At 35.5% G+C, this 27,896-nt stretch overlaps 1 protein-coding gene across 3 annotated transcripts in view; it reads left to right on the top strand.

The window, feature by feature from the left end:
• The window catches only part of LOC107665066 (acyl-CoA-binding domain-containing protein 6), a 32,401-nt gene that overhangs the window by 2,472 nt on the left and 2,033 nt on the right, over nt 1–27,896 (top strand). For all 3 annotated transcript variants that reach the window (XM_016455817.1, XM_016455815.1, XM_016455816.1), the window contains 4 exons: nt 1,900–1,982; nt 5,207–5,312; nt 9,434–9,523; nt 25,321–25,351. In XM_016455817.1, coding sequence (XP_016311303.1) covers nt 1,900–1,982; nt 5,207–5,312; nt 9,434–9,523; nt 25,321–25,351 — 310 coding nt within the window. The remainder of the gene's footprint in view (nt 1–1,899; nt 1,983–5,206; nt 5,313–9,433; nt 9,524–25,320; nt 25,352–27,896) is intronic.

Raw genomic sequence — 27,896 nt, 5'->3', positions numbered from 1 at the left:
TTTTTTTTTTTGCTCTCAGATGAAGCATAACATTAATTAGTATGTTTTTACAATTACACTATACGTATGTAAGTGGATCTGCCTTTTGGTAAACTATAGGCATTGTTCTGTAATATTACTGAATAACATGTCCAGAAGAGGGCAGTCTCTGATTGTGCAGTTGTGGTTGTGCATCCTTCTCAAACAACTAGTAGAAAAATATCCCATAGTTTTTACAAAGATGTTGAGAATAATACTCAAAAGATATCAGAAATAGAGTTGCTACATTTCTATGCCTTTTCTATTGGAACTGTAGATTCATGTTCATTATATACTTCCTCGGGAATTATGCAATCATGTTTAAGCAAACCTTTGTTGCTATTGCAAAGTTCCATTGAGTCATGGTGCTTATATGAATGATGCAGGTTTAAGACCAGCCTGCAATGTGTCTGCAATTTATTACAGTTTTATTCCTACAGTAAATTTCCAGATTATACAGACCATAAATTAAATAATATCCAAATATATTTTGAGTCATTTAACTCAAACCCTTTCCTTTATGTTTAATTTTATCTACCTTTACTCTTTTCCTTTCTCTTTTGCTTTTGTATTCTCTCCATTATCTATCCTCTCTCTGCCGTATTGCTTTTTACCCATAATCCCCATGTCAGAACAGACACATCCCTTTCACTGATTCTGCTGCAGGTAACACAATCTGACTGCCATCCAGACCGGCACAAAAGCACATAAACAAATTCCCCACCTTACAGAATGAACTGATTGTGTTAGTGTGTTAAAAGAGGGCAGGAAACTCCATTACGCGATGGAGATATAAAGCCGGGGAGGGAGGTTAGACAATACTCCTGTGCACTTCTGTTGTTATATGCACCTGCTGTGGAGGAACAAAAGAAAAGTGCACGAATTTATGGTATTTTAATACAAGCCTACTATTCAAGCAGAAGTGCAGATGCAGCACTTTTCTGCTCAAAACGATAATACATTAAGTCACTGAATGAAAATTGCTGTATAATAGAGCTGGCTGGCCGCACAAAGCAATATTAATCTATTCCTCAGCGGGTTTGAATACCCAGAGTCCTTTGTGCGCTGTTGCCAAATGCTGTTGTGTCTGAAAAGGGAAGAAAAGTGAATATAACAATGTCAAAAATACAAAACCTGTCTAGTACAAGTTTAGTAACATGTGCAGCGTCCTGCCAGTTTTCGGTCATGTTTTTGAAATTTGAAATCTGCTGTAAATGTACTCACCCTCAGGCCATCCAAGATGCAGATGAGTTTGTTTCTTCATCGAGAAATTTAGCATTACATCACTTGCACATCAATGCATCCAAATGGATCCAAACAGCTGATAAAAACATCACCATAATCCACAATTAATCCACACGACTCCAGGTCATCAGTTAATGGCTTGTGAAGTGAAAAGTTAAGTGTTTGTTATAAACAAATACATTATTAAGATGTTTTTAACTTCAGTTTGTTGCTTCTAGTTAAAATATGAGTCCTCTATCCATAATATTGCATTCTCCAGTGAAATAGTTGTTTTATCTGAATCAGGAGATTCTTACAAACACAGTTTTTCACAAGACGTTTATTGATGGACTGGAGTTGTGTGGATTACTTGTGGATGTTTTTATCAGCTGTTTGGACTCTCATTATGGCGGCACCCATTCACTGCAAAGGATCCATTGGTGAGCAAGTTTTTGTCCAAACCTGTTCAGATGAAGAAACAAACTCATCTACATCTTGGAAGGCCTGAGGGTGAGTACATTTCAAACAACTATTCATTTTTGAGTGAACTACTCCTTTAAAACCTTTAAAAGGATCTCTAGGCTTCATTTGCGGGCATTATGAAAGTTTCCTGTTTCTTCTTTGTGTGTGACATAATTCTTTGTGTCTTTCTTTCAGTCATCAGAGCGAAGAGGAGGAGAGAAGCGAACTGGATTCGGCGGGCCAGCGGTTAGCTCTCTATACCAAGAGGAAAAGATAAGGTAACATAAGTCCTGCTTATGAATATGATGATTTTATTATAATTTCCTTCAGTTTTTTTTTATTTGATCCAGTGATCACTCTTGCATCAGTGTGGCATAATTCATTTTCTTGCTCATGGAACTCACATATACCAGACGCCCCGTTGCTTCTTCCATTTAACAAGACAAATTAAGGGCTGAATTCACATGGTTTTACCTCTCTTAAATTAACAGTATTAGTATGCATGCATAGGGGGTGAAGAGGCCTCAGGAAGTGGTAGAGTTTAATTACTTTTTTATGATTATATCGATGATAAGAATGTAAAATGGATCCAGGCATGGATGGATGAAAGAATTATATGGAAGTATCAATGCAACAGGGGTTCATTCCCCAATTTGATGTGTCCCAGGAGAATGTGAGTCGTTCATTGGGGACGGAAAAGCAAAGAGGCAATTAACATCCCGTTCCCCCTCCTCTCCTCCCATTTGTCGCTCGCTGAGCGGCCCGTTTCGTGCATGACCCAATCAGACTGCCATGCAGACTGCTTCGCTGCTTTCCAATTTCCAAGCTCGGTGATTGATAGCCCTCCTGCATTTTCAAACCTCTCGTTAGCATTTGATTAGAGAGTCTTAATGGCTTCTGCATTGCCCGATTGCTAAACCAGATGACCTGTAACTCCAAGGCCATCTCATTTTTATTTATTTTTTTTAGCTTAAACTCACTTGGGAAACAACAGCTGATAAGTTGCATAACCCTGTGGTTCTGCAGGAGTCAAGAATAAGGAATATTTCTCCTCTGAAGAATGCATGATAGATGAGTTGTTCTGTGAGGACGCCTTGGAGAGCGATAAATCAGATTGATCTGATCTGATTGATGGGAGCAGAGGTGTCAGTTTCAGAATATCGGGCTATTTTGGAGGGCGGTGCTTGTTTGGACAAGGTGTGGCATGTGTTTGTGTGTCAGCTCTACCTGTCACTGATTGATGGTGTTAAAGGAATAGTTCACCCCAAAATGAAAATTTTGTCATCATTTACTCACCCTAATGTTGTTCAAACCTGTTTGACTTACTTTCTTCGTGGAACATATGATATTTTGGTAACCAAAAAAGTTTCAGGTTCCCACTGACTTCCACTGTATGTACAGAAATACAATGAAAATCAATGGGAAATGTTTGGTGAGTAAAAAATGACAGACTTTTCATTTTTAGGATCTCTTTAGCATGGCCTGGTGAGCATGAAAGACTCGTGCTGTGTACTAAAGAGTTGTTTGTTATATTGTAATATCTGTTTTTTAATATTTGAAGATTTACACAGATTCACATCTATAATCTGCATTGGAGTCTGTGTGTGAAAACATCAACATAGATCTTTCGTTTGATCTCTCACTAGTCAGAAAATGTTGATGAAGCGGTGTGGAATGACAGAGTAGCCAGTGACCTTCCCAGCATTCTCAGCGGCATCGCTGATGCCATGTCGTTTATCAGTGGGCTATTAATCAGGTGTAAGCGTGTGCTTGTGTGCGTGTGTGTACTCGGGCTTTAGAAGCACAGACCAGCATCAGTCTGACGAATGAGCAGTTTTATTGATTAGTTGCCCCGGGAGACAAATGATGCCCACATGGCACAGACACACTGGGTCATGGTAAGACCACACACACTCACATATTCAGCCTTATTTACTACAGCGGAGATAAGGCCAGGTTTACTGCACGCATATATAGGCATAAGCCAATTTCCATGATAACTGTGCACTTTGTTGTACCATTACTTTTTAAAACACAAGTTAGTTTTTGAATTTGTTCAGATATGTTGGATAAACTATTGTATTACTTACATGTATGATGCTAGAGTGAAAAGTAGCTAGTTTTAAATGACCCCCCCTCCACCCTTAAAATGGTGATTTTGGCTTGTCACAAGTCAGAGGTCTGGACCTTCATGAATACAATAAATAAAATGATTATGAATATGTCATAACTGTGACATAGTCTGATGTTATTTTTCATGTGTTAAAAATAGCTTAATTTAAACTAAATTTCCTACTCCAGTATCCATTCTGACATAGTAGTTTTTTATATAAATTTAGCATATTTAACTTTAATTTTGAAAATAACAAAATTAAGGCCAAATTAAAATAAATATGAATTTAATATGAATAAAATAAATATTAATTAATTATTTATTTATAATTTTTTAATTAATTCAATAAATAATAATTCATTAATTATAAATTTTTTCATTCATATTTATTTTATACATTTTAATATAATAAAATTAAAAAAAATCTTAAATTCCAGGCCATTGTTTGTACCTTATTTGTGGAAACTGCTATAAATGTTTTTGTCTTACTGTGAGTAGTTTATTGAATTTTATGTAGATTTGTAGATTAATGTATTGATGTATTTTGTTCAGAATATGAAAATAATCTGTTTGTCACATTCCTTTTCCCCTACTGTATGTATATTTTTAATATGTATTATATTTATTATTTTGTGTCAGCGTATTGATTCTATAACAGTGAAATACTCTGTACTGCATTGATTCACTCTCAGAAATCAGTTCATTTAGGTTGGCCAATCTGTCTATTTCCTGTATCTCTCAGGCACGAAGGTCCCATCCGCTGCCAGTCTCATCTGCCCTGGCCCTGTAATGACAGTGAGGGGTGGCCACACAATAGTGCTCCAAATGCAATTAATCTGCCATCCTGCATGGGCAAGAGGGGCAGGGGTAAATCTCTTAATGGGATTTCTCCAACCAACTGTACCTCATCCCCTATAACCCTTTTCTTTCTCTCTCTTGATCTCTCGCTCTGCCCTGACTGGCTTGGCCCAAATGCCACAAGGTGATTAGAGAGGAAAATAATTAAAACTGCTGTGGTGAGCGCCAGGCTCCTGAGAATGCGCATCCACAGAGGTGGATAAGCATGTGACCATGAGACGCCTGCCAGTAACATGATTTTGGCGGCACCTGTGCACATCAGTTTAGCCCTGTTTAGTCTGGCATTATCTTCCTTCTTGGGTGATCACTCAGCAATATATATTTATTGGGCCTAGAATTTCTAGCGACAGCCCTGACCCTGGTTATGTAATATTTAATATTAGACTATTGTGTTTCTTAATTCTTTACTACGATTTAATGCTATTTCAAATGTTCTTTAATTGATTTCTATGAAATCTCGTAAAAGGTTTGGTGTGATCATTGCTTTACATTCTTTCAGAGTATTTTCTCTCTTGTTGTGTTTGACTTTAGGGAAGAGGACAAAAACATTTTTGACTATTGCCGAGAGAACAACATCGAACATGTCAGCAAGGCCATCAGCTCCAAGAAAGTGGACGTGAATACAAGAGATGAAGAGGTAGGCTTTTCATTGTTTAAATTTATGAAATAAATAGAATGATACATTTATCAAATGTAATCAAATGTTACATATTTTCACATTGTATATAATTTGCTAATAATAAATTATTATTATAAATTATAAAAAACATTTTACAGCATTAGAAGGATTTCTGAAGGACTCTGAAGACTGGAGTAATTGCTGCTGAAAATTCAGCTTTGCCATCACAGAAATACATTTCATTTTAATATATATTAAAATAGAAAACTGTTACTTTAAATTGTAAAAATAGTTCAAATTATAACTGTTTTTACTATATGTTTTGGTCAAATAATTTCAGCCTTTGAGCATGACACCTTCAAAAACATCTTACAGATAGTATTATTTTCTATATTTTATATAGTAGTATTTTTTATTATTATTTTATGTAATATATATATATATGTATTTACACAAGTATACCCAAAAATGATAATCTGTGTGACTCAAGTGTGTTTGTTAAGAAGTTTAATCAAGGAAAGTGAATTTGATATCCCTGTTCAGTGTATAGGGAGCTGTGAACACTGCGTAGGGACCCTGTGAATCGAAGCACAGCATCTCTCTTTCACCCTACTTCTCTCTCTCTATCCGTGCATTTCCGACACATCTAAAACTCCAAAGGTCACTGGATGCACCATCCACCCGCTCAACCCATTTTTATTCATGTATCATCGTGACCAACTGGCCCGTTTCATTTCTTTCAGCACTCCAATTCTGAAAGTGGGGAACCAGTTGGCGCACCATCAGGTCGGCCAGATGGCAGCCATTGTCAATCCACCATTGTTTGTCCTGCTAGTGCAGTTCAACAGATTAACCTGTAGAGGGCACTATTGAATTTTAAAATCTGCTGTATTTATGTACATATACGTATATATGTATTATGTATGTTTCTGCCATCTTCCCATCTTCCACTTTGCGCTTGTGGTCAAGCTGCGCTACATGCTCGAGGTCAGACTTGTGAGAAATGAGGCCTCGCTTCCAACCTGAAGTCCTAAACGCCGACAGCGTGGCTTTGACTCACTGCAGCATTCAGATGTGACGTATGCGCTCTGTTCTAAACATAATGCCATTTGATGTTTTCAGCACGATTAAAGACATGAATTATCTTACACTTTTTATTTACTTCTAATGAGGGAAATTGATTATTTATTTATTAGAATTTTTTCTAATAATATAATATATAATGGAAAAAATGCTATTATAATAATACAAAAAATACTAATTGTAAGTATTTTACTAGTGGTCTCAGATTTTGATGATGCTATAATAGTAATAATAATATTAATGTTATTTATAAATGATAAATAGTAGGATAATAAACAGTGTTTTTTTTTTTTTCAATATACAGTTGGGTCCAAATGTTTTACATTAATTACATTATATAGGAATTTAAAACAATTAAGGAAATTGTCTATATTAAATTCATTTTTTAAATTCAACAGTATATTTCAAAGTACTGTGATATTACAACCTCATACCATCACTCTACCACCACATTCTGAATTAGATCATGTTAACTGAAAACAACAGCGCTCTAACACATGCACTTACATCTGACACATCGAAGAGCTTTTCCTAAATGGTCAGTGTGAATTTAGGTGTTTCTTCTGCTGCTTTGTTATGACATGCATTGTGTGTCATGTTTTTTCTGTCTTATTATGGTGATGCCTTAAATGCCCTGTGGACAACAGGTCTGCACACGCCTCTGATAGGCACGAGCCCCTCTAACTGAACAAAAGAGGGCTGGACTCATTTGTGCAAATGTCCCAAGAATTTCTTGCTTTCCTTTTCTCTCTCTGTTTGTGCTAGAACAGCCCCATCAATTACAGGCAATTGAGCCGGCAGCTCTCCACCCTCTTTGGCATGGACATTGTAAAGCAAGAGGTTTTCTATTCATCTGCACTGAGCCTTGCTCAATGTACCGCCCCGCAGTAGAGTCCATGCCTGTCACACTTAATCCACAGCTCTCACCCGGGACAGGAAGGTGTAATCAGTGGGATTTCTATATCTTTACTGTTTCTACAGCTCTTCCGCTTAGCTAGAAGGAAATTGGGGAAGATGATATAGTTATGTTTGCTGAGACATTGTCACTGGAAGGATGATTTTAGCCCTTTCTGCATTCACATCTTAGTAGAATTTCTTAATTACTGAGTGTTAAATGTCCTAGGAAATCATTTGTTTCAAAAACAACATGGATTCATACATGTCTTTATTTACAGCAAAATACTTAAGTTATTCAAAATTTCTTTAAATTCATATATATACATACTACCTTTCAAAAGTTTGGGGTTTATACGTTTTTTTGGGGGTTTTTTTATGTTTCTGAAGTGTCTTACGCTCACCAAGGCTGCATTTATTTGATTAAAAATACAGTTAAAATTACAATTTTAAATAACTGTATTATATTTGAACATAATTTAAAATATAATTTATTCCTGTGATGGCAAAACTTAATTTTCAGCAGCCAGATGCCATTCTAATATGCTGATTTGGTGCTCACGAAATATTTAAAACAGTTGTGCTTCTAAATATCTTTGTGGAAACTGATAATTGCTAGATAAAATGATTAATTTCTTGGAGAAAAAAAAAGGTACTGACCCCAAACTGACCTAATTATTATTAAAGTCATATCTTTATAACTTACAGTGACGTTTTACTTTGCAGTTGCAGTTTACTTTATTTCTCATAATGGCAACTTTTCTTATTTTATATCTAATTTTACTATTACCTCATTTCAAGGCAGAAACAAGTTATGATAAAATGACATATGAAATTGAAAAAGATGTAGCAGCAGCTTCCTAACTACTTTTAGCTTTTTAAACCACTTTTTAAATCATTTAGGTTGTTATTTGTATCTTCTAATTACAAGTTTGACAAAAAACATAGTTGGTAACTCAGTTTTGGTCAATCCAAAATGATGTGATATAATACAATGGGTGTAATAATAATACAGTGGTGCTCTAATATATACCATGGTATATATGCAAGTGCGATTCTTTTCTATTTACACGGTGCTTCAAAAATATCATGTCTAGAAGCCATAGTATTATCATGGCACCATGTCCAAAAAGCCATTGTAGTACAATTTGTTAATCAAGGGCTACGGATCCAGAGAATGGTGTGTCTTGGGAGTAGAGTAGGAGAAAAGAAAAATGTTTGGCTATATCTCTGATGAAAATTTGACAAACAGTCCAGGGGACACCCTCCTCTCCAAAAAGAAAAAAAACTTGTGGTGTAAGGCTTCAGGCTCTCTCATAAATATCAATTTTAACATGCAGCAGTGGAGATCAATATCATTTCAGCCATGGAATACGACTTAAGGAGTTGGCTTTATCTAATTGGCCTTCACTGAAAAATGAACTCTGCAGCCTTGATAGGGACAAGTGGCTTCAGGCCTGGGGGGCGGTGCTGGTGATCAAGGGTCTGCTCTCTTTTTGTCCCCAGAACCGCATCAATCACTGCTAAAGAGTCTCCCGTCCCACTGCAATTTGTTTCTGGAGCGCCCATGATCTTTCCCTCCCACAATGCCCTTCTCTCTCGCCTGCACGGTGGCCAGAGAAGAACTCATCCTGTCAGCACGTCGTTAAATAGTTGGGTCTAAAGGCTCTGAGTTATAAATTGTTGTGCATAATTTATTTTTTCTGGAGGAGAGAAATCTATTGTGAAGTTAACTTTACAGAGGTCCGCATAACAAAAGGGAATAAATGAATGTGTTAGAGGTGAAGAGGGATTCATCCATCTGAAGGACTCGACCTGTAGGTTGTGTGGTCTGTGGACACGTCTATGGTTTTGGGTTGCAGAGGTCCTTTGCAAATACGGGATGTTATTGAATATTCTCCACGCCTCTTGGCTGGTGCTCATTTTTATGCACCGTATCAAAGCCGGAAAGAGAGTTTATTAAATAATTGTATCTAAACGAGAGTAAGGGATTGAATTATGGGATCAAATGCCCTAGATTGACTAAAAGACGTATTGTGCATTGTCTGAAGCAAAACCGAGCCGAAAAATTTAAACTGTCTGCGCAGAGATTTTGTATTTGTATCCACCATGAGTTTTTACTCTGTGAAGTTTGATGGTAATGAATTATTTGTGTGTTTCAGGGCCGGGCTCTCCTGCACTGGGCGTGTGACAGGGGCCACAAAGACCTGGTGTCTCTACTCTTGCAGAACAACGCTGATATCAATAGCCAGGTGAGTCTGTAAACACACATTAAGACATTCTGGCTGATCAACAATGACGATCGTATTCATGCTATAGCTGAGAACCGATGTGATGGCAAATAAGTATTTTGTCCATCAACAAACACAGATTGACAAATGAAATTGCAATATCGATTGCTGTGAACTATAGACAAGTAATGGGTTTAGGCTCAGTGATATGGAATTAAACAAACAATATATTGGTATTGGTTGGTATTGAATATTTAATGGCGCATGTTCATTTTCTATATGTTTACATTTTAGATTACTCTTGCCCTCATTTAAATCTCAGTTATGTTTTAAAATTGCTAATCATTAGTCTGGTTACTGATTTTATACATATAAATGTGCCTTTATTTATTTAGATTTAGATTTTTTGTTTACAAGTTTAGTGTCTTTAAGATGTTTATGTTTTTGAAAGAAGTTTCTTAAGATCACCAGGGCTGCATTCATTTGATCAAAAATGCAAAAACATTATATTATAATTAAGTCTCTTATGCACTTATGCTTATTGCTCAAGAAACATTTCTTATTATTTTCAATGTTGAAAACCGTTTTTGCTGCTTAATATTTTTATGGAAACTGTGACAGACTACCATTTTAAAGTTTGGTGTAAGAAAGTAAAAAAAAGGAAATTAACATATTTATTCATTTTTATTCAATTGCAAAATGGATTGCTGCAAACTGTTAGACAAGTAATGGGTTTCGGTTCATTGATATGGAATTAAAAAAATATATATAAACTTCTGAGATTAATGGAATTAATTTCATGAATTAATCTGCATATTATGCAATTCATTTATTGAATTTTTTTATTTATTTGATAGTCCTAATATTTGACCAATACTGGATCCAATATGGTGACAAATATATTGTGTATTCTGGGTGCACAATATATTGGTTATAGGTCGATATAAGAGTTTTCTTTTATTTACTGTATCAGTTGATAATGAATATTTAATTGTGCATGCTCATTTCCTAGATTTTAACATTCAGATTACCTTTGCTGTCATATTAATCTAAATAATGCAACTAAAGTTAATTTAACTTCAAAAACCCTAATAATTTAATAAGAGTCTTAAATGTAATTTTCAGCAAATCTCAAAATTGTGCGAAATACTGTGAACTTCTATATATTTTGTATAGAAGTACATATTTTACTTTTTGATCCCAGAGCTGATAGACGCTCCTCATCGCTAATCTAGGAGAAACGTGAACTGGGAAGTCCTGCTGCCATCCTACATCCCTGAGCTTAGCAGCGGCTGGACTTTAATCATTTAGAGATATCGTATCAGCATCTCGGTGGGCGTTAAGCAACACACTATAAGCAGGTAGCTGTATTTAAAAAAACACTACAGGTCATAATGGCAGATTTGGCTTTGTTTTAAGCTGGCTGAATACTGCATTGGGAAATTAATACGGTGAAGTACAGTTATGCGGTCACTGGCTTGATCTGATTCTCGCTAAGACAAATCATTTGGAAGTAATCAGCCAAATTGTTTGCATTATACAACCCATATAATCAGAACATTTGCAAATGACTCTCTTTTTTATTATTTTATTTATTTATTTTTTGGTGGCTGTGGACCTTAATTGTGTGGATGGAGAGAAAATGTTTGGCCTAGACAACAACAATCAATGCTGTTCTATTGTTGTATTTTAACAGTTAGACTAATGTGAAATCCCCACTAGAGCTGAAATAGACAACATAACGTGATATTATATCATGTAACACATTTTATCACCGGCCTTGTATAGCATAAATATATAATAAAATGTATTATTTAATATTTTATAATATGTGAAAATAAATAAATATGTAATACATATATATTTTTGAGCCAAGAGTTGTATTTCCTTGGAAATAAAATCATTACTTTAATTTGGACATAAATTGGCCTGTTTTTTGTTGCTTCTTTTTGGATCAGCCTTATATAATCTACAGAATTCCTTCAAAGTTCTTTTGGCTTACTGCACTGACCAGCAGAAGGGGAATATTGCTGGACTACAGCAGGAGAATTATTGAGGGCAGATTTATTAAGTAGCGTTCAGGTGGCATGAGAGAAAATATGGCCGTATTAAATCATGCTACTGCTCCTGCCAAAATTATTATCCTATGTTAATACTTTCAGGAAGTGTGATTTGATAGCAATATAAAACTTCGTAGCCACTCATTAGTTTCAAGTGTGTGCCATGACTGCATTTGAAAAGCACACAAAGAAAAAAACCAATAGCTCAGTTTAGATGTATTTTCTTATTCATAAATGTTTCCTGATACTTACACATTCATATTTTCAAAGTGACTTTGATTATATAAAATCTAAGACTAAAGGTAGAACATTATAAATGAAAATATTACAATAGACCAATAATGGGTGAACCATGAACTGTGAGCGAGGGCAGTGTTTTCACGCATCTGTCCTATGATCCGATTTCAGCTTAGTGTTGAATAAAGATAAAAGTGGTTTATATTTTTAATTTGTTGATTGAAAATGGGGGAAGGGAGAAAAAAGGCTATTATGTCTTCAATGAAAATTGTATTGAAATTAATCAGCTGATGGATGCGGTGGTCATGGAGAATGTGGTAGTTTGAATATGGTGGTGTTTTGGTGTAATCCTGGATCAAGGGGAACCACAATAGGAGCAAAAAGTCCGCTTGTTCTCTCAGATTAGCTCATATGCCACCTGTCAACAGTCACCTGGACAACATCACAACGACACAACATATATTCAGTTCTCTCTGCATAATTGAACAGAACTGGGACACATGGGAGAGTTTGGGGGGGATCCGTTTTTCACGCTCATAGAATGTAGTTCATGTGTGGTAGAGTCAGATTTGTATTGGTAAAGTCTGGGTTCAGGAGTTCATGCATCTGTTGTTTTCAACTGCACTGCAGAGGAAGTAGAACACAGTCAACTATGGGCATGTGTTCTTGTGCATGAGAGTCTATATGAGAGGCCTGATGCATCAAAACCTTAGTATTCACATTATAATCACTGAAGCTGTCTATAATGAAAGCATCCATTGTGCTTTTGTCATCATGACATGCTTTTATTTTTTTACATTTCTGATGTTTGAAATAAGTTGGATTTATTTATTTACAAATATCATATGTGTTGATGGTTTTGCAAGAAATTCATTATTTAAAAAAAAAAATAAAAATCTTCTAACTAATAACCATTAGTTTTAACCATATACTGGAAAGATGTTTAATGTTTTCGCAAGATATCTCTATTCCTCACCTAGGCTGCATTTATTGGATTAAAAAATACAGTAAAACAGTAATATCATGAAATATTACAATCTAAAATATATTTTCTATTTAAAGTGTAATTTATTCATGTGTTGGCAAAGCTGATTTTTCAGCAGCCATTACGTCAGTCTTCAGTGTCACATGATTCTTTAGAAATCATTCTGATGCTGATTTGCTGCTTAAAAAAACAATATTATACATGTTGAAAACAGTTGTGCTGCTTAACATTTTTGAGGAAACTGAGATATCTTTTAAGATTCTTTGATAAATATAGTTCAAAAGAACAGCATTTGTCACTTTTGATAAGTTTAATGCATCTTTACTGAATAAAAGTATCAATTTCTTTAAAAACATTTGAATGACAGTATATTCTGCATGTTGTAGCAGTACCTCAAGCTCACAGCTGATTGGTCCATGTTAGTGAGCAACTTTGATACTTTCAGTGTGAACAGCTGCTGATGCAGGATCCAATTTTCTGTGAATACCAAACAGAACACAAACAACATTTATTAGAGATTTGATTCATAGGTGTTGGTCAAGCTCAACTTATTACTGCAATTATGCACCTCCTAGTTGTATCTTCGGTCTTAAAATTGATGTATACAAACACACACAGTTCTAAACTGTTCTTTATTCATTCAGGGGCAGATGTTTTGCAAGTTATTTGCATGTTAAACAATGTAAACACAGTTTTAGTGGCATGATCAGAAATTAGAGCATGGCACATAGAGCTTAATGAGCTTAACACCACAAAGCATGTTTGTGAGTCTCAAAGGCCTGACTAATGAGCGCTTCTCTCAAACAAAGAAGCATGCTTTTGGTGAAACTTCTGTGAAAATATAAAACATTATGATTAACACTCTGTATAATGTTTATTTTTTGCATTGCTTGGAAGGCAGCAAAAAAGTGATTTTTCAAAGTTGTAAATTAAACTTATTGGATTATAAGAAAACATTTCAACTTCAAAATTCCATGTTTAATTCAGTGTGTTACTAGCTGTTTCTTTTTAATTAATTGCTCAATTTATTAGCAATTTCTGAGCTCACAAATGGTTTCTACAAATATTACAAATATTCTGTCCCAACTCCCAAGTATAAATCTTCCACAATTAATTTAGTTTGTGTACAGCTTTATGTACAGACTAAGTTCAAACATTGTTTTGTAGATCATTTCAGCCTTTGACATAAAACTTGGTACACTGTATCAAAAAAAGGAAATAAAAAGATACATTTTAAAAATAATTTCAGTCTTTCTTCTTTAAGAATTCACTTTTAATTCATTGTGTTACTTGCCGTTTCTTTGTAATTGTGAAAAGTACTAGCAAATTTTTAATGAAAATTGTTTCTACACCAATTTTTTCTCATTGTAAACGTTATAGGTTTTAAGAAATTTGAGACTGAAGATTTAAAATTCGAAGTTTCATCTAAGCATTCAAAACAGACAGTGACAGACAGAGATGACGGCATCATAATTTATGCAAGCTAAATTGCAGTTGATCTTCCTTCTTAAGTCTGTTTGCATACTGATTTGTGGTTGGTCATTAATTAATAATAATTTATACTATGTTTTGCTGCCTCAAAAGTGCATTATGATTTGGAAATGCAAGCAAGATTTTTATATAGTCAGTTTGGTATTTTAACTCATTTGCCAGTCAGATATATTGTGAACTTTTTTGAAACATCAAGTTTAATGCAGTTATAATATTTAGCCTGAGCCACTGCTTGCTTGCTTTTTTGCATTGTTAATTCTCTGTCTTTCTCTCTCATCTTTGTCCTTCCTCTCTCTGTGTGCGTTTTCTTATGAAAACAACATGAGCCGCCAGCAGTGGAGGGTGAATCCCAGAGCCGCTGTGTCTAATTAATCCACTCCCCTTCTTGCACGGCTGCGCTGGCCACACGCTCTCAGTCCATCAGATTGAAATTCATAACTTAATTGAGGTCAGAGCCTGGAGCCGAGAGAACAAAAGGCCTTGGCGAGGACCAGGTAGATCAATAGTGATAAATATCTGCCTGGGCTACTAGTAGTTCATGGTGAGGAATTGTTTGGGACAGAGAAAGGATGCTGTTTATTTACAGGTAATTTAGTGGCGCTGTGGAAATGGAAAGATAATTTGAGGTTTTGCATTCGTGCTAGTTCCTGACAGCAGTTTTAAGGGTTTGATTGGTTTTACAAAATGTCGCCTGTTGCATCATTTTATTTTAAAATGATGCATGAAATGATGTAGTTGGAAGACTACAGATTAGGTAGGTTTGAAAAAAAATGGTTGTTTCTACACGCTTTCTTAATCCCAGCAACTGTTTAAAATTCCCTGTTGAGAACATTCTTACACATTCAGGTCCTTCTGCTGCTGCCGCCACAGGTCCACTATAACAAATGGTTCCATCCTCCACGTCATAACAAATCCCCAAAGCAATCTGTCATAAGATTGGAGAGGAGAGGCATCCAATCGCCGGCTGCATAAGAATGGGGCTCAATGGGTGAAACACCTGAGAGTCTCACACTTACAGCTCATTCAGAAGAGTTTTGCTTCTGATCTGAGGCTGGCTTTGCTATACAAATTGTAATCATTGTAGGGTAACATTTGAAGCTGAGAGCAGCACTACAGGGCAGTCAGTGATTTTGGTTTCTCTAGTTTTGATTGCTAGTTTTGCGAGTATTGGGAAGTTCAATTCATTTTAGCGAAAGCAAAGAAAAAAAGCAATCTGTGCAAATCATTGTTTAATTATGTTCCTAGAAGTCCCTGCTCTGCATTTTGTTTTTGTTTTTTAATTTATAAGTGAAACATGTTTTGTGTTGTTCATCATTTAGTAGGTGAAATAGAATTGATCAAATATTTGTTTATGGTTCTAGTTTGACTTCCAGCATTCTCCCTAGCAGACAAGTGATTTACGAACACTTTGCAAATCAATTCAGGCTAATTATTAACTTTTATATTTGGAACCAGTTCATGCATTTCCTGGGAATTAAACTTATGACCTTAGTGTTGCCAGTGCTATTCTTTGCTCTTTGAGCCACAAGAATCCTGTAAGCATTAGCATAATCGTCATTCTTTTCACCTACTTTTTATGTAAATTAGGTTTTATTATGGAATTTATTTTATAAATATGGATTATTATTCACAAAAGTCACATTTAAAGGCATAGTCCACCCCAAAATGAAAATTCTGTCATCGTTTGCTCACCCTTGTGTCGTTCCATGCCTGTATATCTTTCTTTCCTCTGTAGAACTTATTGATAACCAGACAGTTCCCATTGACTTCCACTGTATGGACAAATATACTATTGAAGTCAATAGGAACCGAAAATGTTTATCAACATTCATCAAAATATCTTCTATGTTTCACAGCAGAAAGAATGTCATACAGGTTTGGAATGGCATGAGGGTGAGTAAATGATGACAGAATTTTCATTTTTGGGTGGAGTATCCCTTTAACATTGTTTAAAGGTGTAGTGCAATTTTGTTTAAACAGTTGAATGTTTGTAGCAGCATTAATTATCAAATTATGATCATTAATGGATGGAGGAAAAGCATAACTGGTCCATGTTTATATCGCATTGTAAATTAATAAGTAAAACTTTATTTTAAAATGCTGATACAGCTCAAAAAGTAGACCAAGGTGCTAGCAGCAGAATCTGTATTGTGTGAAGTGCTATATCAGGGTTGCCAGGTTTTCACAAGAAAACCTGCCCAATCTCTACTCAAAGCTAGCCCAAAACTAGCCCAATTGCGTTTCGAGGGGGTCCCCAGTTAAAAATCGCGTTTGGGGGGGGGGGTAAAATACATGATTTTTGGTGGGGTTCCCCTGCTAAAATTCGCATTGCAGGGGATAAACATCATGTTATTGGAGTCGCTTCAACCCGTGGACATGAAAAACAACCCGCAGCAACAGTGTTGAAGTAGCCCAACTTGGCAACACTGCGCTATATAAATAAAGATGACTTGACACCAAGGTCATTGGTTTGATACCAAGAGAACACAATGTAAACCACTTTGTATAAAAGCATGAGAAATATACACATGCAACTGTGTTTAAGAACAAAAACACTGACACATTGCTGCAAGTCCCATTAAAGTACACCAGACAGGCCTGCAAAATGGCCAGCCGGCGAAATCGCACAATTCGGCACATATTTTTGCGCCATCTCCTGATTTGCATAATTCCCTCAGTGAATCGTGTGCTAAAATGCAGAAAGCACATGAAAATAAACGACGCTATCAGCGGGTTCAATTCATTCTCGACGAAGTGTTTCATTCTAGCTGCAGGCAGCTAAACTCCTCTGATGAAAAGCCTCTCCAGAACCATCTGTTTCTCCTTCTTCCTGCCGCCTTGCCACAATACGTACAACTCAACAGTTTTCTTCCTGTTTTCAAACCATCCACATAAATTGTGAAGGACATTAAAGCTGTCCACAGCTGTGTGCTGAGAAAGAGGGAGAGAGAGATTGAGCATATTTCCCAGCAGGGGCAGAACTTGCCTGTGGTTTATTAGTTCTTCCCCCCCACAGCGATTTAGCTTGAGCCTGCAACATTGATTTTCATATTAGAGCGGTTTATGCATTTATTTATTTTATGTATTTCTTTTTGAACTGCTCTGATGATCCTGGACTTGCCCATGGTAATTCTCCGCCACTCTTGTCTCATGCGAAATTGCTTAATGGATCCTAAGACGTCCCTTGGGGTGGACACTGAGACGCAGACACAGACAAGAGGGGGGCGGGACTGAATTCCACGAATGTGTTTTGTTTTCATTTGCGCTTCTTTTTAAATGCTCTGCGTTTACCCAAGGACTGTCAATGGGAAAAGAGAGTAACTAATTCAAGAAGAACAAAAACAAAACCCAGACAATGATTTAATGCGGTTGTAGGAAGGCGTGAGTGCTGGTTATGCAGCTGATTAACATACGTATGCTGTTGTGCATTAGAGAGAAGAGAGGTGAACGCTGCTCTGCCTCCAGGATTGACAGTAAAAGAAAAAAAAAATCAATCAGTCGTGCTGCTACTAATCAATCTCCCTCTGAATATTACAGCCAACTTAAACAGCCCCGTCCTCCATAAGTGTTTCCTTGGAAACAATGTGTCTACATCTTTCTATATCTCTCTCAATTTGTGTTTTTTTTACTGCTAAGGCACAAATTTAAGTCTGTTAGGCAAGATATCTACATGCAGATAATGTCGTTGTTTATATTTTCAATTTAGGTGCATATTTATTCTCAGGAATAAGGATTTAGTAAAATAATAGGCCTACGTCACAAGAGCCTTTGGTAACTTGAATGATTTTTTTTCTTTTATGCAATGGCAGCAGCAGTAGTATGATAAAAATTGACCAGTGTTCAATAAATAATTACATTATAATAACTTCATCCATCAAATAATATACTTCATTATCCAAAATGTGATTGGTATTGTTCATACTGTATATAGACTGCTTTAATACAGAATTGATGTGCGGTTACAGGTGTATATTTTTACAGTCGCTCCAAACCATCCAATCAGATTTCAGATTCTGTTTTATTGTATAGAATCCATCATCTGCATTATGTTGATAATTGATTGTGGTATGATGGATGCCCTCTGTTGAACGGCCTCAGTGAAGATGTTCGAGTGTTTTGAGATGGTACTGTGAGGGGAAAAAGCCTGACATGATCTTTACAGAGGGTTTGTCAAGGACATTTTGGGATTGAGTGATATGCACTGACAGGCTAACCCTCACACACACAGACTGGCTGGCAAGGTTAACACACTGCACACAGAGGTGAAATAGATTCAATTAGGAGCGGTCCACCCGCCTGATCCTTTTAACACAGCTCTCCCAACGAGAAAGTACCCTTGTCTGCACACTCATATGGGTCAGTCCTACAATGCAGTATTTTCCTGTCTTCTTCATATATGTCTTAATTAGTTAAAATATTAAACTCACTTTTTTATTGTTTTGTGGTTTTTATTTATTCTTTAGTTTTCTGTAATCACAGTGTTGTAGGAGTGTTTGTTTTCTACTTGGGTTTGAAAAGATATTGCCATTTTGTATTTTTCCCCAGGTGTTATGCACTTACACGGTACACCAGCAATTTAAGACATATTCCAGGTACTCCTTAATTTAATTACAATTTTCCTTTCTCTCATTGAAAATTGAGGGTCTATTTCCTAAAATTGAGATATATACATCGTCTGAAATCTGAATAATCTTTCCATTGATGTATGGTTTGTTAGGATAGGACAATATTTGGCCGATATACAACTATTTGAAAATCTGGAATCTAAGAGTGCGAAAAAATGTTAATATTGAGAAAATTTCCTTTAAAACTGGAAATTTGCTGAAAAAAAATGTTGTTTGAAAAAAAGGAGGAAAAAAATAAAGTAACAAAACAAAAACTGTCCAAATGAAGTCCTTAGCAATGCATATTTAATCAGAAATTAAGTTTTAATATATGTGCGGTAGGAAATGTACAAAATATCTTCATGGAACATGATCTTTACTTAATATCCTAATGATTTTTGGCATAAAAGAAAAATCAATAATTTTGACCCATACAATGTATTGTTGGCTATTGCTACAAATATACCCGTGCTACTTATGACTGGTTTTGTGGACCAGGGTCACATATTGTTTTAATTGCTAATGTATTAAGGTCCTTAATTATATCATCAGGAAATTACAGAATTTTCGGTAAGAAAACATCACAAACATCAGAAAACATCAAACATTCTTTGATGTTTTGTGGTGTTAATTAGTGTTTCTCACTTTCTGTAACATTTTGAAAGAAGTCTTTTATGCTCACCAAGGCTGCAATTATTTGATCAAAAATATAGTTAAAAAACAGTAATATTGTGAAATATTACAATTTACATTTTATAAATGCAGTAAAACTGAATTTTCTGCAACCATTACTCCAGTATTCAGTGTCACATGATCCTTCAGAAATCATTTGAATATGCTGATTTGGTGCTCAAGAAATTAATCTTAATGTTATCAATGTTTAAATTATGAATGTTTCAAAAAATTAGAATTGAGTGCCTAGATTTGACAAAAAATTCTCAGTTTATTATACCATAAATACCTATTATAAGACCAGCTTTTAGTCATTTTTGAACATTACTAAAGATACTGCATAACAATAATCCATTCCCTCTTTGCAGCTTGAATATCTTAGTTTAATATATGCAAAAGGACAAGAACTTCTTTAGTGTAAAGAAGAAGAAACCCAGATATTCATAAATCTTGTATTATATCTGTGTAAGACTATAGGTGTTATGATCATGCATGCGGCTGCATTTTCTGCATGCTCTGATTAATGGGACCTGCTCATCATAAGCGTATCTGCATATGAATGCCGTGTGGTTATATCGATTCACTCCTCTGTCTATCCCTCTCTCCTCCTCCTGTCTACTGCCAGGGTCATTAAAAAACCCTGCGCTCCCTGCATACAGTCATCATAAATCATAATTGCATGTGCATTTTTCCCCATTTGTTTAATGTTTCTGTCCGGGACAGCAGAGGGAAAGAAAGCAAGCGAGAGAGGGAGATAAAGAGAGAAAGGGTGTTCCTGTGAGAGATTTAGTCGTGCTAGATAAAGCTGTGATGGTGGCTCCCAGCACACCTACCATATGCCACCGGGAACTGCCGGGTTGTGCTGGTATGAAAACATGAAAGCTTTTAGTGACCTGGTGGGCAGCGTATGTATGCCAGCTCCCGTTGAAGCCTACACATATGGTACGACTGCACAGTCTCTACCACAGATGCCTCAGAAACATAGTCTAATCCGTTTTACTATTACATTTCACTTCATCTTTGCTATTTCTCTTCCATTTCTTACTCTTTTTTTTTTTTCCCCACTTTACCCTGATACACTGTCCTTATTCCACTAATCACTTTTATATTGTTGTTTTCACTTTCTTCCTGTGTCTTTCCACTCTGTGTTGTCATCAGAGGGCTGTTTTGAGGTCTCTTTGGGTTAGTCTGATTAGACGATGCTCCCTGAATGGATTGAAATACATTGACAGTAATGGGAAAGAGAAGTGTTCGAGTACACTTTTGAGTGTATATTGATGCCGATCTGTGATGGCTTGTTGATGTGAATAGAAGAGTTTAGATTGTATAAGCTTGTATACCAGTCAAAAGCTTGGAGTTGGTAAGATTGTTTAAATGTTTTTTAAAGAAGCCTCTTATGCTCAGCAAGGCTGCATTTATTTAATCAAAAATCCAGTAAAACAGTAGTATGGTGAAATATTATTTCAATTTAAACTGTTTTCCATTTGAATAGAATTTTAAAAATAATGTATTCCTGTAATGGTATAGGTGAATATTTAGGATCATGTTACATGATCCTTCAGAAATACTGATTTGGTGTTCTCTCTTGTTATTATCAATGTTAAAAACAGTTGTGCTGCTTAATATGTTTTAGGGAAACATGACTATTTTCAGGATTCTTTGTTGAATAGAAAGTTCAAAAGAACATTGGTTAAAACATCATTAATGTCTTTACTGTCACTTTTGATCATTTTAATGCATCCTTGCTGAATAAAAGTATTAATTTCTTTTAAAATAAAAAAACTTTTTTTCAGTGGTAATGTATTTTGTACCAAAGTGCACTGCATTTAACTTACTGCTATTGTCAGCATAAAAACAAGAGTAGAAAAATTAATATAAATTTTGAATCACAGGTTCTCATCGTGGACTTTTGAACCCTACTGCTTTTTTTCCTGTCTTTCAATAATATAAGTTTCTATGATCCACATTGGGATGTGAATTGGTTTTTGTATACAAATATATATATATATATATTTATATATGTATTCTCTCACACATGTCTCTGGGATATTTATGTTTTCTGCAATGCAAGGAAACCTAGAGGTCTAGCAGTTTCTTTCTATGTAGTTTCCCAATTAGGATGGAGTTTTCTCGGGAAAAATGCTATGCTGGCTTCTTATTTGACTTTTCCGCTGCTCCCTTGAAAACCAAATGGAGGACAATCCAATTTATGCCTGATTCCATCAGACTGCTCTAGAGACATTAGTCTCTGACCCCCTCACAAATACGCACACACATAAATACATATAAGCAGGCGCTTACACATACATGCACTCACACACAGAGCTGCATGTTTTTAATTTGCTAAATTAGAAAATCAGCCTAAGAATTATTTTATTTTTTGTTTTTTGTTGAAATGAGTTAGTTGAGTAATAGTAAGGAGATAGTGAAGGAGAAGCATCCAATAAGTGTTCAGCAAACTTATGAATTTCTTCAGTACTGATTCTGCTAGTGCGAATAAACTAACTTTAACAGGTGTATGTCTATATCCATTTCCCATGAATCATAGCCGTTTATGTTCGAGCCAACCTGTTTGTCTGCTGTCTCCGTCCTCACACTGCCTCTTGTGTCCATACTCTAGAGCTCTGGGCCAATGCAGATGTTGCCTGCACACAAGATTAGTGAAAGAAGATTATGTTTCGACTGTTTAATTATGGCTATATGTATTTATGTGCATCTCCATATCCTGTATCGAGCATTCTCATAAACATCTGCCACTCTTTATTCTATCGAGAAGGAAAAAGAATTTTGCTCATTTTTTCTTTTGATTTTTTAACAGTGCATGTGTCATAACAATATATATTCTAACTGACTAATTTCTGTATTTAATCACGTATTTATAATATGATTTTAAGTTGCAATGTTTCCCTTACCGTGATGTGTTCTGTCAAAATAGCATAGTTAATAGTTATTGTTGCAACGTTAAAATCAAACCATTTTTTGTTGGTTTTAAGTTACCACAGTTTTATCACAGTTGCAAAAAATTATTGTAGTAACTATAGAATTTTGGTGAAAACTATGGACATCATGGTGAATATAAGAGTGTTTTTAATATATAATCAAATTTATGAAAATTATTTTCTTATCTTTCTTGCATCACAAGAAAATGTGAAAATTAAAACATAAAATGTTTATTATTAATTAAAAAACAAAAACAAAAACAGCTATGTCTGTTTGTGTTGTCGCATTTTATTATGTTAACCGATATTCGTGTACTCCGTATCCTGTTCAGAGGGAAGTAACTGTATCAGAGAAGGTGAGGAGAGAGACTGCATCAGTATTCTGTTCGTCTAGTGGGATTTTAACCAGCTAATCCAATCAGAGAGCCCCTGGAGTCGCTCTCTCGCCTCTCCATAAACAATAGCATCTGACTCTAGGATCGTTTGAGAGCCCTGGCCCTGGTGCGATGAAGATTTTTGTATTAGGAACAATGGGATCAGACTTAAGCAGCATCTGACTGACAAGGCCATCCACCTTGGCTCACTACTTTGGAGAAGAAATTTCACTCGGTTACAGCTTAAAAGAACAAAGTTCTGAACGATAGCATCACTTTTTGATAATTGATAATGGCTGTTCCGAAACCTACTTTTTAAGGCATTTTAAGGCATTATAGGCTCTCCTGATGCAAAGCTTGTTTCAAAATATAATCTGCGAAATACCTTGTTTTGCAGCATCATGTTTCCCAGAATGTATTGCAACAAGCTCAAATAGCGGACAGAGAAATGTTACTATACCATATTTTCCAGAACATAAAACACGATTTTTATCATCAGAAATGTGCTGCATCTTATATTCCAAAGGGGTACTCAACAGACGGCCAGCGTTGGATTAGCATTGGATTATAAATATACTTTATTTTTATGAAAATACCAGAGATGGCTTGAAGAACACAGATAAACCATATATTGTCATTCGTGTGTTTACTGTATTAATGTTTGATCAGTTTAAGCGTTTATATCTTCTTTTTATTCAGTCATAGCTATAGCTAGATGCCTTTGCTCAAATTAGGGATTTCTTGGAGCGTCAGGAGTTCTATTATGTCTGTGATATCTATGTGTAGTTTCCACGTGAGGGCGCCCTCTGGTGTCCAGTATGAAACAGATTACATGTGTTTAGCACTCAGTGATGTGCACTCCACCCTATTTTGGGCATAAACAGGAAAAATAATCCTTTTCTCTAAAGAAATTTGTGAACTCTATTTGCTCAAGAATGTTTTGTTTGAATGTAGAGTTTGTTCAATACTTTTGAGTATGAATGCATTTTTTTTTATTAATATAGCAAAACTCAATTTTTTTGTTCCAGATTTTATTTTTTATTAAAACTGCAAATATTTTCTTTAATAAAGTCTGATGATGCAAATGGTAATTTGTGGCCCTTCGCATTTTATGCGATTTAAATTTCACGTACGCTTTATGCTTGGTGTTTATAATATACATATGCAAGTTATTTATACAGGAACTTAATATATGTAATTTATACTAATATGTTAATTTATACTTAATTTTCAAAATTCTGTTCTATTCTGAATAATGTTAAATTTGTAGAGTAACAAGAACTAAAATGCAAGTTTGTAGTGTTTATAATGTTTGTAAATGACTTTAACAATGTCATTTTGGCCTAATCCGACTTATAGCCAGGTGTGACTTAAATTCAGCATTAAAATGCTCTGTTTTATTTAATAATTCAGTATTTTTTACTTACAGTTACACTGTAAGCTTTTCAATATGATAACAAGTCTACGGTCAAATGCCTATTTAAACACTATGCATGACCTGTAGAGTAAATCCTCTGTGCAAGAGTCTGTACAGTGGGCTAATGATATCGTCTATGGAGGATAATGCAGGCTGATGTTGTGTCAGAGGGGCAAACGTGCGACATGTCATAAAAACTCTCTCTGTAGTTCTCATTGGGTTCTGATGATCTCCACCAACCACCCAGCCAAAACAATAATGCCGTTTGTCATCATTATTAGGGTGAGAAAGCACACTGAAGTAGCAATTAAAATATAATTTAGCCCCATGACATGTGTCATCCGCAGAACTTCCCGACCCCTCGAGTGTTGCATTCCACTGGATTTATATCCACACACACGCAGGATCCTTAATCCTTGCCCTAAATATGGCTTTCTCTGCATCGCACCTCTGATACCACAAGCTGTGGCAATTTGTCACCAGCACACCAGGCAGATTGGGCCTGTTGTATAAGCATCTATTGTTGTTTGATGCCCTCGGTCTCCGTGGCTAATGCATCGGACACGGTCCCTGCAGGGGACAATCAATAGATCATCCTAGACCTTTATGCACATACACCATGATGGCCTCATAGCCTCGTTGAGCACGCAGGTCAAAGGTTTGTTCATATTAAACTGGTTTATATGTCTATCTAAACAAAGTCCTCAAGCTCCTCTGATCCTGGTCATTTGTTCAAAAGTCTGTTTTGGAGATTAAAGGATCTCATTTTTTATCTGACAGGAAATCAATGTTTAATCAGTTCTCTTAATCCTTTCCAAGTTGAAATCACCTGTTTTAGGCTGCATCATGTGGTGGTAGTTGAACTCAGCAGGCAGGCCTTACACTTGAACATGTTTGTTTGTTTTATGGTTCTTTTTGGAATCTAAGTCATTATGGAGAAAGATTAGAAAGTGTCTATAAAGAGTTTCACAATAGTTGAGTAGTTGTAATGGTCCATATCTTTTATAACTCTAAACTTCTTTTTTTTTTTCTCTCACAGGATGATGAAGGACAGACCGCACTGCACTATGGTAAGAACAGAACTATGCTGTGGTAATCAATTTTTTTATTCTTAAACTTCAAATGGGAGTCATATATGTGACCCTGGACCACAAAACCAGTCATAAGGGTAAAATTTTTTGAAATTGAGATTTATAGATCATCTGAAAGCCGGAAATAAATAAGCTTTCCATTGATGCATGGTTTGTTAGGATAGGCCAATATTTGGCCGAGATACAACTATTTGAAAATCTGGAATCTGAGGGTGCAAAAAACTCTAAATATTGAGAAAATCGCCTTTAAAGTTGTCCAAATGAAGTTCTTAGCAATGCATATTACTAATCAAAAATTAAGTTTTGATATATTTACAGTAAGAAATTTACTAAATATCTTCATGGAACATGATCTTTACTTAATGTCCTAATGATTTTTGGCATAAAAGAAAAATCAATAATTTTGACCCATACAATGTAGGCCTATATTAATAATGCTATTGCTACAAATATACCCCAGCGACTTAAGACTGGTTTTGTGGTCCAGGGTCACATATGTTAAAGGAATATTTTAGTTTAATTCAGGTTGCCATGCTGGCAAATGAAAATAAGAGAATATAACAATTTCAGTTCCATTCCATTCCAATGGACGTCCAAGGAGCAAAGCATTACATGGGGATAAATGTTTTAATACACTTTTTTTTTTTACTATAGACTATGTGTTTAAAATACTGGGATCTTATTTATAACAGGTTGTATTCAATTTTCAATATCTATTTTAACATGACTATGCAGAGCTGGTAAACAGTCATTTTTACATAATACGCATTACTGTGAACACATTTTTTTAAATTGAGAGATGAGACATTATTATACACTGCCATTCAAAAGTTTGGTGTGGTAAGATCAAAAAAAAAAAAGAAGTATTTTAGATTCTGCAAGGCTGCATTTATTTGATTAAAAATACAGTAAATATTACAATATAAAATAACTGTTTTCTATTTTAACATATTTTAATAGGTAATTTATTCCTGTGATGGCAAAACTGAATTTTCAGCAGCCATTATTTCAGTCTTCAGTGTCATATGATCCTTCATAAATCATTCTAATATACTGTGTTTGTGGGCGAGAAACATTCCTTTTATCAATGTTGAAAAAATTTGTGCTGCATAATCATATTTGTGGAAACCGTGATTCATTTTTTTTCTTCAGGATTCTCTGATGAATAGAAAGTTCAAAAGAAATGCATTTATTTGAAATATAAATCTTTTGTAACATGAATATGAATGTTTTTACAATCAATTTTGATCAATTTAATGTGCCCTTGCTGCCCTCTATGAAATCTATATAAAATGGTTTCAGAATGAAGTTCTTATCCACCTCACCTCAGGTTACAGGAGGAAGGTGTATGTGTGTGAGCATGGGTACATTTATCCTCAGCCACACGTGTGGTAAATAGGACCTGTAATAATCACCAGTTGTCCCAGAGGAAATCAACAGTGTTCCTCTGTCATGTGACACTACACATGGGCAGCCTCCAGGCCCTTGTTCTCTATGTATGTGTGTGTGTGTTTGCCATCTGTCCTCTCCTCAGGTTGGTCGCGTGGCAGGGTGGACGTCTGAAGACGAGCACCCCTTGGGGAGGGGGAGCAGAAAAATGATGGGGGGATGGGATATAAAAAAGTGACTAATAAACATAAGCGATGAACTCAGAGAGACGAATAGCACAGAATGAAAATTCATTTCCACCTCTCCCTGTGTGGGGCCATGCCGCTGACACATGATTAATTGAGGGGTTTACTGCACGCTGTAAATTGTTCTTCTTCTCTACAGCTCCCCAGAGGCGCTAGGGGCTTTACTGCCCAAGGACCCACACGCGTGCTGAAAATAAAATACAGTAACAAAAAAATGGACTAGAGAAAATAAAATCAAAATGTTTTCCTTTTCTGCTTCCTACTTAAAGTGACAGTTAACCCAAAAATTATCTTTAAATCTGTCATGTTGTCTTAGACCTGTATGACTTTTTAAAAGAGATATTCCATACAGTGAATGTAAATGGAGACTAAGTACAACCATGATCACCATTCACTTTCAATGTATAGAAAAAAGCAGCTTGGACATTTTACATCTACTTTTATTACATCCACAAAGGAAGGTCATATGGGTTTTTCTAACAACATGAAGGTGAGTAAATGATGACTGATTAAAAAAACATTTTAAAATATATTCAAATATAAAACAGTTATAAACAGTTATTAAACTGTTATAATATTATTGTTTTTACTGTATTTTTTTTTATTAAATAGCGTAAGAGACAATTAAAAATCTGGCCACTCTTAAAGTCCCCATGAAATCAAAATTAAAGTTTTTTGGGTGTTAGTATCAATATGTTAGCCTTAAGGTTATCTATAAGGCAGTGTGCTCCAAAACAGTGACAAAATTCGCATTTAGAAGATATAAGCATTCAAAGCTTGCAGTTCGTCACTTCCGCCAAAACGGCTCAACAATTTTTTTTGACGTCACATCGTACTTCAGCTTCTCATCAAACTTTCTGTCCAATCAAATGCTCTCTAGAATCCGAAGC

This window comes from Sinocyclocheilus anshuiensis, unplaced genomic scaffold, assembly GCF_001515605.1.
Source record: "Sinocyclocheilus anshuiensis isolate Anshui unplaced genomic scaffold, SAMN03320099.WGS_v1.1 scaffold555, whole genome shotgun sequence".
NCBI lineage: Eukaryota > Metazoa > Chordata > Actinopteri > Cypriniformes > Cyprinidae > Sinocyclocheilus > Sinocyclocheilus anshuiensis.
The sequence above is the reverse complement of the archived record's forward strand: the minus strand, read 5'-3'. Positions and strand labels throughout refer to the sequence as shown.